Raw genomic sequence first — 12,026 nt, 5'->3', positions numbered from 1 at the left:
AGTACTCTGCGTTCCTTGCTGTCAAGTGCTCCTGAATCCTTTTGGTTACTTCTTGTTTCAATGCAGTTCGTTATGTGGCAGTTGCCCACAAAAATGTTGAAATGACCATGACTGGAGAGAGAGAGAGAGAGAGACAGAGAGAGAGAGAGAGAGAGAGAGAGAGAGAGAGAGAGAGAGAGAGAGAGACTTTCTAGCTTCAAAGGCAGCCTTATTAACATTGCTAACAGAGGTGAAAAGGACGGTCCATTGCATGAAGTGCAGACTGCACTCCACTGTGCATCCGTATTGCCAGACCCATCCATCACATGGTCCATCCTGGTGCAGTGCTCCAGATAGATCCAGCAGGGTGCACAGTGCCAAATAAAGACCTAGAAGAGATGACTCTGGGAGTGGAATTCCCAAAAGACTACCATATTTTTCAGACCATAAGATGCATTTTTCCCTCAAAAAAGGGGGGGCTAGGGTGCACCTTATGGTCCAATTGCTGTTTTTACTGTTTTTCTTATTGTACTGCTTGAAAAACTGGGTGTATCTTATGCTCAGGTGCATCTTATAGTCTGAAAAATACAGTAGGTGGTGGGTGGAGCAGAGGCATCCACACTAGCCACAAGTAATATGAGAAATGAGTGCCAACCACTGAGTGGCCTTGTGAAGACCTTGGCTTCCAGAAGATGTGTGATGGGGGAAGCAGGTGGCATGGTTGAGTATGTTAGCTGCCTGCTGCCCTGGGCTTACTCTGGGTGTGGGTATGCAAGGATGCAATCACATAAGATAATTTAAATGACGAAGGGCTTGTCTCCCCAATCAACCTAGCAAAGATTCCATGAGGGTTAGAGGGATTCCTGGAGAAGACTGACAGCAAGTTTGGAGGAGAGAGGAGGCAGATCTGAGCAGGAACCAGCACAGGATGGCTGCAGCAGCACTAGGAGAGAGATGAGCAGACAGACAGACCTGCAGGACAGAAGGGCGTAGCCAAGACATTACAGATCAAATGGATCCCCAAAGCACATAGTTGCCACTGGGTGGGGTTGCTGGGTTACAGGTGACCGACTTTGGGTCTGGTGGTGGTTCGGATCAGTTTTTCTTTGTCCAGGGCAAGTGGGTCACAGGTCGGGAGACTGAAAGACCACTGTAACCGGGGCTGCCTCTGGTTGTCTTTCTCAGAAGCTGAGGGTGTGGTTGGACCTCTCCGTGGTGCTTTGCTCCCATCACGGCACAACACCCAGTGAATTCAGGAGAGGTACTAGGTAGAAGGTACTTCCAAAGCATGATGGGCCTGGGGCTACATTGGCAATGAGAGGAACTGAAGCACAATATTGCCCAGATTGGAAACGATCAGCTGCAGGATCCAAGGTCATTCTCACTACCATAATCCTGCAACTCTGGCAGACGCAGCCAAATAAGGCTCAACACACGGCAGGGCTTGAAATAGGGCATCTAATTCTACTGTGCGTCAGTCTATTTTGGCTTCTCAACACCACTATTTAGAACATGCTTTGGGGACTGCATTTTTCTTCTTAATTGATTGGAATGGAGCACACTATTTTGCCTGAGTATCTCCCTATAAAACTTCCTCTTCTCTTAGGATCTGAATAGCTCTAAACTAAAAACTCACTGACCTGATATGAGAGAGATTATTTTTGTCCTAAGTTAGGAGGACAGTTTCTTGCTCCTTCATGAAATCTAGCCTTCGCTATTCTCACTACCTTTTTTGGCCCAGGAAAAATGCAGAATGGAGACATAGCTGAATTTTATATGTGAAAGGAGCTACGGGGGGTGGGCGGTGAGCTCTCTCTTTTCAGTAGGAGAGACATCCATCATGGAGTTCAAGGACTTCAAAGAATTCTAGCCACCAGTTAGTTTTATATTTTCTGGGACCACACACAAGGATACATGAAGCCATGGGATGTCCCTGAACAAAGAATTTTATGGTCACATGACAGAATTGTGCCTTCCTGTGCCCTCCTCCTGAAGATGCCAGAGACACCATGGGCAAGAAGTCCATTAGGTTTTGTTTGTCAAAGTTATTATTATTATTATTATTATTATTATTATTATTATTATTATTATTATTATTATTATCTTGGTTTTTCGAGACAGGGTCTCTCTGTGTAGCCTTGGCCGTCCTGGACTCACTTTGTAGACCAGGCTGGCCTCGAACTCACATCGATCCGCCTACCTCTGCCTCCCGAGTGCTGGGATTAAAGGCGTGCGCCACCACGCCCAGCTCTGTCAAAGTTATTTAATCATGACATATTCTGAGGTGTAGAGGGAGGTGGCTGAGTGTGTGCATTTCCAGGTAACACCTGACAGCTTCAGGAAATAAAATGCCCAAAAAGACATTTGGAGAGCATTATCAGCTATGTGATTCTCCCCTCCCCCCAAATTATAGAAGAAGAAAATAGAGCCCATATCGAGAGACATGGAGGTAGGCTGACCCCTGCCACTGGCAGGGCTCAGGGATTAGACCTTGGATTCCCAAAACCAATCCGGGTTTTTTTCTGTCACCTTGAAAAAGTCATTGGTCTCGGAGCTGGCTCTGAGGTAGCCCCTCGCACATCATTTTCACTGTCTGGAACTTAAGGTTGCATTTATTTATAGTGCACTCAGCAATGAGTCCATCAAACGCTTCAAAGGTTTTAAAAAGGGCATGGGGCCCTGCACAGTTGACCTAAATAAAACACCAGTGTCTAGCTGGCATGTAATTTACTGTAGTCTGGAATATTCTATCAGGCTGTGTCATCATATTCTCCGAGGGTATCACTCCACTATCAAGAGTAAATCAAAGGTACCCAAATGCAGTAAAGCTTTACAAAACTGTGAGCACACAGCCCCATGGGAGGTAACTGTAGACACTTCTCTGGTCATGCAGAGAGGACTAGTGGGTGAGCCAAAATTACAAAACAAACAACAAACAAGCAAAAACCCACCCATCCAAAGGCTACATTATGTGCCCCACCCAAACAATAAAAATTCAAGTAGTTTGAGAAGAGACATTTTAAAGGTGGTTTCTCTAAATTCCAAAGGCACTTAGATTCTGTGCAAGCATTAGTGGGTCCTTAACTCAACGTTTGCTGATGAAACTCTGGTATGGACACTGTGGAATCTTTCGTGTGCGTGTGTGTGTGTGTGTGTGTGTGTGTGTGTGTGTGTGTGTGTGTGTGTGTGTGTATAGATAGATAGATAGATAGATAGATAGATAGATAGATAGATAGATAGATAATGAATACAGTTGAGGTAAGGGAAATAGTGATCCACTCCCTACAGTCCCTGGGTGTCCCCTCCATCCCCTGGAGCCTCCACTCCTACAAGGCTGATCTAGCCTTCATCCTGACCTCAGTCAACATGAACTTCCTGTGTGGCTTCCCTTGGGACCTTGGACCCAGTGTCAGCATCTGTTTGCCTCTGTCCCCATTCTCTAAGACAGATTACTGGCTTTTGGAACCTAGCTCTCTTTGTGGCTTATGTCTTGCAATTATCAGTTACCATCTCCAGCTCATCGGCTCTGACTAGGGTTGGGACCTGACACCCATGAATGAACGTGACATTAGTGTTCCTGCTCGGTGCTCCTCTCTCCCTTGCACTGACATCCATGACACTATGTTATCTATTTAGAAATCCCACTTCATCTCACAAGAGCACTTTTGGCTGACAGCCTCTATTGCTATGACACCTAGCATAAGCTTTATTCCCCCCAAGATAAGCCGACTTGCTGATAGGTGTTTGACCCAGGTCCCTATTGTCACACCGACTTCTAGGAACCAGCCTCTTTTGCTGGCTCCTTCTGCATTCGGAGCCCACGCAGCCCAGGCTTGGTACATGTACTCCACCCCATCTCCTGTTTCCACACCCTCACCTATGGTAGTTGACACTCAGAGTTGAAGCACCTAATATTTTGTAAGCTAGGAACAAACCACACTTTACTGATGGAAGCGCAAAGCCTATAGACATTCAGTTAAAGCAAATACCAACAATAAAAGCAGCGGTGCGCTAAGGAAATCCTACTACTTAGAAAGTTAAAGCCTGGCTCTACGAGGTCCAACAGGCAATGTACTGTGTTTCCACACTTCACCAGAGTAAACCCAGAACCTAGCACCATACAAGATGCTCAGTAAACACATGCTGAGAGTAGAAAAAGTGATGTCAAGGGTAACATTAGTATTCTGCCAAGAAAGATTTTACTGGCTTGTGTGGTTGTTTTGTCACACACTAGACTGAAGCTGGCTTTGCTTTGTTTTGTTTTGACACAAGGTCTTATGTAATTCAAGCTAGCTTTGAAATCACTATGTAGCCAAAGATGACCTTGAACTCCTGATCCTTCTGTCTCTACATCCCAAGTGCTAAGATTCCAGGTATCTTACGTAGTTTATGATCTTTACTATCTCATGTTAGGACATGATAATTAATAGAAATAAAATATGCATAATAACCACTTAATGACAAAGTGGTTGATATTGTAATTTTTTCCAATGTGTGTGTGTGTGTGTGTGTGTGTGTGTGTGTGTGTGTGTGTGTCTGACCACACCAGAACTTACCCTGGGGACCAATGAGTTTATCACAGAGCTTACTAACAGTACAATGGGAAAGCAGCTACGGCAGTAGCATAGATGACCTTGCAATAAGGACACTGGAAGGCCTGCACCCAGTAAGGATGATGGCTTCCCCAGGGCTGCACATCTGGAAACCCCTCCCCTCATCCTTCCCCATCTGTATCTTCTCTCCTCTCCCCCAGGACCACATGTAATTAGGGCGGAATTATTTACAACCGGTTGGGAGGGGTGCCTGGATACTCAGGTGAGGATCCTGGGCCTGCTCCTTGACCCCTCCTTCTGTGAGGGAATGCAAACAGTCCACGGCCCAGCTGCGATGAGCTCTTGCTTGGAAGATAATCCTATACCAGTCCTCACAAGAGAAAGGAAGGCAGCTTAGGGAAGCAATACGTATTGCTCTTTTGCAGGAAAATATCTAGTGAGTTACAAAATATAACAGTTACGTCAGGAGGGTTCTGGGGTGATGGTTAAGAGGAACAATTCAACTGAGCTCATAGAAAGAGCCCGGGAAGACAATTCTGTGGGAGAGAGAGTGGGGGAAGGAAAACTCCGAAACGGCAACTTTCCATTTACTGTGAGGAAGACAGACATATTAGTCAACCTGGGGCAGTAGCAGAATGGGGTTCTGAAAGATAAGTAACAAGATCCTAGAAGTGAGTAATGAGCCCCCAGCTTCAGCTCACTTCAGGGGAAGCATGGTTGTGCTTACCGGTGATATTGCCTCGACTTGATGGGCGTAGCGCGCTGCAAGGGAGATACAGCCCTGGGGAGCTGGCACAGACACTGGAAAGAATCCCCCCTGACTGGGGGACGGCCAGTACCACGTGGGCTTTCTCTTCATGACCTAATGCTCCCTCCTCCTTGCTTTCCAAGAACGTTGTCACCAGGATCTGGTTTGATGAGCTATCTTGAACATTCCTATTTAAACAGGAAAAAAAAACACCATGTCTTTTAAACAAGGCAGTATGTTTTTAAAGTACACATCTTTTTTATTTTCCCTCTCTCTAAATTAATGCATATCCCTTTGTATAATATTTTCCAATGTTATATAAATATATTAACATTGCTTGGTGTTTTACTTACTACCATAGACAGCAGAGGGTTACAGATAGGAAACTCACTTCCCCTGTCTCTCACAGGAAACTCTGTTAGTGACTCAAAGCCAGCAGGTCTTTCACTATTTGTGGCCTTAATTAGGCAATAACTGAGAGACCTCTGCCCTAGAGTTGCGACAACTACTTCATGTCAAGCAGCAGTAAGACTGACGTGGCCAATACATGACCCTTCCTGGACTTTAAAACTAATTCCACCTCAGACTTTAAACACAGAATAACTAAAACTCCAAGTAAATATCTTAAAAGTTGATGAGAGAGAATATGGAGAGCCCGCTGGTGTGTGAAAACAGCTAGAGCTAAGGCTTCCAAAATCCTGGGAACAGTGCTGCTGCCTATAGGCTTCTCGCTGTCTAAATTTGAAATGGAATCTACAGAGGCCAAAGAGTTTGAAATGAGAATGTGGTCAGATTCGCTGCTAGTGTGGTCTTTTTGCTGACTCAATCAAACACCAAAATAGCAACAATGTCAGTGTTGGACAGATTGGCTTTCCCAGCACCCTCCTGCTGCAGGACATCTCCTTACACATTTCTAAAAGGAAATCCTGCACCCACTGAAATGGCACTAGTGCTAGCTTTGCAGGAAACACCAAAAACCCTGTGCTGCTCTCATCGCTGCATCCCCCTCAAGGAAACGCTGTCTTGCTATGTAGAGGGAACGCCTGCTGTCTGACAGGAGAGTGCTCTGCAGCTCGCAAATCGCCTATGTGGAGCTTGCCTCTTGTTTTCCCACAGGGACAAGTCAAAGTGGAATGTTGAAATTCCTAAAGCAGCAGGCTGAAATGGTTCCAGGGTTGAGAGCCCTGGCTGCTCTTCCAGAAACATGTTTGGCTCCAGCATCCATGTGAGGTGCCTCACAACTACCTGTAACTCCAGCTCCAAGGGGTCCCACACCCTCCTCGGGCATCATGCACACACACACACACACACACACACACACACACACACACACACACAGCATACGCTGACATATACAGCAAATGAAAACCAAAATAAATTTCAAAGATTCATAAAGCCGGCCCACCCACACCAGCTTGCACATGAAGTTCCTGATTGTGAGCGCTGTGGGCACAGAAGACCTTGTACACCACTATCTTTAAGAAATGTTTCCTTTCAGTGTTCTCACTGGGATGCTTGGAATGCAGTCCCAGTCACAGAGCCAGGCATTCCTGTCCTTGATCTGGAAAGGCTTCAGAGGCTCTAGAAAGCAATCACAGAGCCAGCCACTGCGCTGCCGTCGTTACAAAACCAGATGGGGGCCACATAGGGTTTGAAGGTGCTCGTACAATGAGACAGGCTCTGGGGCACGGGACTCTGCAAATTCCTAGATTTAAACATAGTCTCCCTTCAAGTCCTCATGGCTGTGCAGCTGGGTGTGGTGGCACACGCTCTTAATCCCACCACTCAGGAGGCAGAGGCAGGCAAATCTCTGTGAGTTCGGGGCCAGCCTGCTCTACAAAGTAAGTCTAGGGCAGCCAAGGCTACACAGAAAAACCCTGTCTCAAAAAAACAAAAAAAAAAAAAAAACAAAAACAAAACAACAACAAAAACCTGTCTGTGCTCAAGGTGGGACACAGCCAGGAAAGAGATCCTAAAAGGCTCTCCGTTTGTAGACACGCAAGTTGTTAGGCTGTAACTGGCTCAGAAACTCTGGGATGGGCCCAGCAGTCTGAGAGTGCCAAGCCCTTCCAGGTGAGGCCAGTGATTCTGCCCAGGTGAAGAGCACCTGTTCATTGAGCAAGGCCGACCCTGCCTCGAAAGGCCAGGCTGTGACCCTCAAGGGCCGTGTGCACTTGAGTGGGTTATTTTTTGTGGGTTTAGAGAGGACTGGATGAAATCAAGCCTTTGGGGCATGAAGTGAAGTGCTGTACTTGGTTAGGCAGCGTCCCAGAACCACAACAAAACACCTGGGATAACTGACCTAGAAAGACACAGTTTTGGAAGCTTCTGTCACGATCAGATTACACCCAATCTGGCCCACCCATGCAAATAAGCTCGGTGCACACCTATGGGCAAGCTGAGAACAAACCACTCAAGTCAAAGCTGGATTTGTTGGGCACGCCTCTCAATGACATAAGGGCTCTGTACTAGGCCTTGCAGTTCAAAGGTTCTGCCGGCTCCAAATGGTATCATCCGATGGGCTCCCAGGGATTCAAAAGGTTATATAGGAAGTACTTGGACCATAGTGGCCGTGGTCACGATTATATAAGATGGGAAAGGAAAAGTGTAACTCAAGTCATTGAACACATTAGCATAGCATTGGCCCACTTTAAGGGGCCACCCCAGACGCTAAAACTTGGCTTCTAGGGAACCCAAAGGCCAGACACACTCTATATGATCCCATCGGCACAGAAACTGCAGTGGTCCTCAACTCAGCCAAGCATCAGAATTCTCGCGCTGTCCTAGACTTCCAGAGACATAATTTTCTGTGGGGAAAAATTGAGCAACTATAACTTGCAATAGGTTAATGCTAAAGAGACTACTAGAATCAATGGTGAACATTTAGAATCAATTAGAACACGTGTTATCTGCACCAGACACTATATTCACTCCAACACACACACACTCACACACACACACTCACACACACACACACTCACACACACACTCACACTCACACACACTCACACACACACTCACACATACACACACTCACACACACACATACACACACACTCACACACACTCAGACACACTCACACACACACACTCACACACTCACACACACACACTCACACACACTCACACTCACACACTCAGACACACTCACACACACTCACACACACACACTCACACACACACACTCACACTCACACCTTCATTCAGTCTCCACAGAAATCCTATGAGGTACCGTTTCCATATTTAACGATTGAGGGGAATGAGGTAATGAGAAGCTATATGACACCGTTCGCGCAGATGAGAAGTCCTTTAAGACTGAATGCAGCTCTGAGCTAACAGACGCAATGAACTGCTGCAAAAAAACCAATGCTTCCATTTACTCACTCCTTTGAGGCGCATTTATTATACATGACCAGGTAATACGCTGAGAGCTGGAGAACTGAAAATGAGGATAGATCCCCATCTCCACCCTCAAGAAGCCTATGCCCTAGAGTGATCAGAAAAAGACGGCGGCAAATGGGTTCATTTTAAAAGATGCTGTCATGTGTCTGTCTCCTGTCTCCCTTTGAGAAGCTGAAAACATTTGCTACTTCCCACTAGCCTCCTTCCCTCAATGGCCTCTTACTCAGAGTCCTCCCAGGCCAGCCTGCAGGCTGCTAAGGCACCCAGCAACCCCAGGGCCACCTCAATCAGCAAGGCCTGAGAGAGAAGACCTCTGTGTGCCGCTGTCAGCCAGTCAGTTAGCTGGGTCAGCGCGCCCACTGCAGGCGGGCAAATCACACCGCAGGAACGGCTTGTAGCCTGATTCTCCTCCAGGATTAGGCACGTCACTTAATCCTGAAGTAACAACAATCCTGAAATTTCTCAGAAAGAAACGGAGAGAATATCGAGGCTTGCTTTTTAGATCGTGGCGTGGTAGCGCGGACACAATCCTTAGATACAGGGCAAGGTTGAGTGATAGGCTGAGCGCCAGGATCCAAGGCAGGCTGAGACCGGGCTCCCGGATCCATTTGCGACCCCTCACTGCCTCCTAGAGTCAGAACCGGGTATTCTTTCAAGTAGATAAAATACTAAAGTCCAACAAATCATCACCTTGCAAGGAAACGAGAGATCCTCCCAGGGAGGACGTCTTGTAGGCTCTGGGCTAGCGATGCAGAGAGCAACCCCGTTCAGGTTTCTCTCACAGCAAGTGTGAGGTAATCCGGACCCGTTTTCAGGTGGCACGGGGGGGGGGCAGCTGCGGAACCTTTCTTTTCTCTCCTTTGCGCTTCCACTCGGGCGTCTTTGGTAACGGACACGGTAGAGGAGACTTTAAACATGGAGAGCACAGATTCAGGCCCTGGGGAGTCTTCTGCATTAGAAGCTCGAGGGTCGACGGACGATCGCCTTTTCCTGGTTAAAGGTATGGTTGCTCTGCGCTGGAATGGCCATTCCTTTCTGAGATCCCATATCTTGGGCTTTGCTCTGCACTCAGCCAGTAGGGCCCGTATGTCACTCACTCACCGCTGAAGTCTCCTTGGCAGGGGCAGGCAGATCCTGCCGTCTGGCCTCCAGTTCACGCAGTACCTACCCATCCTCTCTGTAGCGATGTCTCGTGCCCTGCCCTTTTCTGATTGCCACTCTCTTCTTCCGTGGAAAAACTTCGCTCCTGTCCTAGAGGACAGCGGGAAGGGAAAACACACCCCTTCTCAGCCTGGAGAACCGTGCTCTGACGTGTCCCCAGAGCCAGAGGGTCGTGAGGTCATGCAGGTTTCTCAGTCCCATTTCCCAAGAGCCGCTTAGCCATGATATTTCAAATTTTGAGTGTAATCTTAAAAGTATCTAAGACTGACTTGTGCACATCTTTTTATTTCAACTTTAGTTTTAATCCCTTCTCCCAATTCTTGGCAGGTGGAATTTTCCTTGGTTCTGCAGCAGCAGCAGGAATGCTAGCCGGATTTGTTACAACATTGTCATTAGCTAAAAAGAAAAGCCCTGAATGGTTCAATAAGGTTTGTGACTCTGAAATCCATCCATACCATTGCTATTGTTTTGTTTTTAACAAGGACAGCTTTTTGCATAGGAAAAAAGTAGTAACCTTTCACATTGTTTTTAAAAGTATACCCAGAAAACCTCATGGATTTAAGTATACTAGTTGACAGTCTTGATCTTTTTCATGTGCTTTCTTTTTTTCTTTTTTCTTTTTAAACAGTATTCTGCCCACATGTGTGCCTGCCCACCACAAGAAGGCACCAGATATCACAGGTGCTTGTGAGTCACCATGTGGTTGCTGGGAACTGAACTTGAGACCTTTGGAAGAGCAGACTGTGCTCTTAGCCTCTAAGCCATCTCTCCAGCCCCTCCTGTGCTTTCTTAAAATTAACAAAACTTTAGAAACTCGTTTATTATTGCTTTCCCTACCACATGAATAAGTAATTTATTATAACTAGAGACCCTGCTTAGAAAGAAAAGCAATGTCACTTAAACTGTTGGTGCCGTCTAGGTCATAGACATTAAAATGTTAACATTCTTTAGAATTAGTGAATTACTATATTAGTATTATTATTTTTATTATTATTATTATTATTATTATTATTATTATTGTTATTATTTGGCTGCAGAGGCCAGACCTTCAGTCTCAGTGTCTGGCATATACTACGTGTTCAGAAAACATTGGATGACTGACTATAACCCACTTGAGACAGAAGACCCTTATTCTGTTGGCAAGCTTATACATTTGCTGTCTGACATCATGTACCTACTTTCCCTGGTTGGTGGGGAATTTTCTTGATGTTTATTTACAGTTGCTTATAATGTTTGATCTCTTCCCCTCCCATCCTTACAGCTGATTTATTCTTCATCACTTCAGCAAATGTTTACTTAGGATCTTGTATGTTTCAGGCCCCCTATGAGTAAGGTGAAAGGAATACAAAAACAAACAGCATGCCTGTCCATCAGGAACTTTGTCTGCTGTGGAAACACAATTAGATATTCACACAAATAACTGTAATTAGTTTGATGTGTGCTGTGGAAGAATATTATGTGGGAAATCATAAACCAATTGAATTTTCTTTCCACTTATCTGTAATAATCATACTTAGTGATAAGAGACTATATCTAAAATGCTTTTCAATTTTCTCTCAATACCCTAAAGGCTTATGGAGCTACTAAGATCACTTCTGTGGCTCTTGTGGGCCATTTTCTCCCTATATTATGCAGTATCTTTAGAGAAGAAATTTAATTTGTGGCAGATGTCATTAAGACCTAACCAAGCCGGGCATGGTGGCACACGCCTTTAATACCAGTACTCAGGAGGCAGAGGCAGGTGGAACACTGTGAGTTCGAGGCCAGCTTGGTCTACAAAGTGAGTACAGGAGAGCCAAGGCTACACAGAGAAACCCTGTCTCAAAACAAAGACAAAAAAACTAACCAATATCAGTGCTTTAACAGTCAAGTTTGGTTTGATTTCCAAATCATAGGTGTAATTTTTATTAGCCCTGGGTCAGGGGTTTGTTTAAGAATCTGATGAGAGCAAGGGATTATCCTGTTTCCATATATTGACAATATAGGATGTTTTGTTTTATTCTGGGACTGGATCATAGCATATGCCATTTATGGTCTAAGACAGTTATAAACTGTGGTCCACAGAATCTTGATGGTCTTTAGGACAGCTATTTCCCTATTCATGTTTAGAGACATGCCCTGATGGTACAGAGCAATGGATGGCAAAACTGCTAAATACCTTGGCATAATCATGGCAGCTGTGG

At 45.6% G+C, this 12,026-nt stretch overlaps 2 protein-coding genes across 2 annotated transcripts in view; one reads left to right on the top strand and one right to left on the bottom strand.

Moving 5' to 3' along the window:
• The window catches only part of ZDHHC14 (zDHHC palmitoyltransferase 14), a 288,842-nt gene extending 279,363 nt beyond the window's left edge, over positions 1–9,479 (bottom strand). The window contains exons 1-2 of the mRNA XM_084777441.1: positions 9,373–9,479; positions 5,260–5,468 (exon numbers count right to left, since the gene is read on the bottom strand). The gene's annotated coding sequence lies outside the window, so the exon portion shown is untranslated. The remainder of the gene's footprint in view (positions 1–5,259; positions 5,469–9,372) is intronic.
• A 49-nt stretch (positions 9,480–9,528) lies between these two features.
• TMEM242 (transmembrane protein 242) overlaps positions 9,529–12,026 on the top strand; it is a 29,588-nt gene continuing 27,090 nt past the window's right edge. Inside the window, exons 1-2 of the mRNA XM_084777449.1 lie at positions 9,529–9,682; positions 10,171–10,271. Coding sequence (XP_084633575.1) covers positions 9,598–9,682; positions 10,171–10,271 — 186 coding nt within the window. The 5' untranslated portion in view covers positions 9,529–9,597. The remainder of the gene's footprint in view (positions 9,683–10,170; positions 10,272–12,026) is intronic.

The sequence above is a fragment of the Acomys minous genome, assembly GCF_964271855.1.
Source record: "Acomys minous genome assembly, chromosome: 3".
NCBI lineage: Eukaryota > Metazoa > Chordata > Mammalia > Rodentia > Muridae > Acomys > Acomys minous.
The sequence above is the reverse complement of the archived record's forward strand: the minus strand, read 5'-3'. Positions and strand labels throughout refer to the sequence as shown.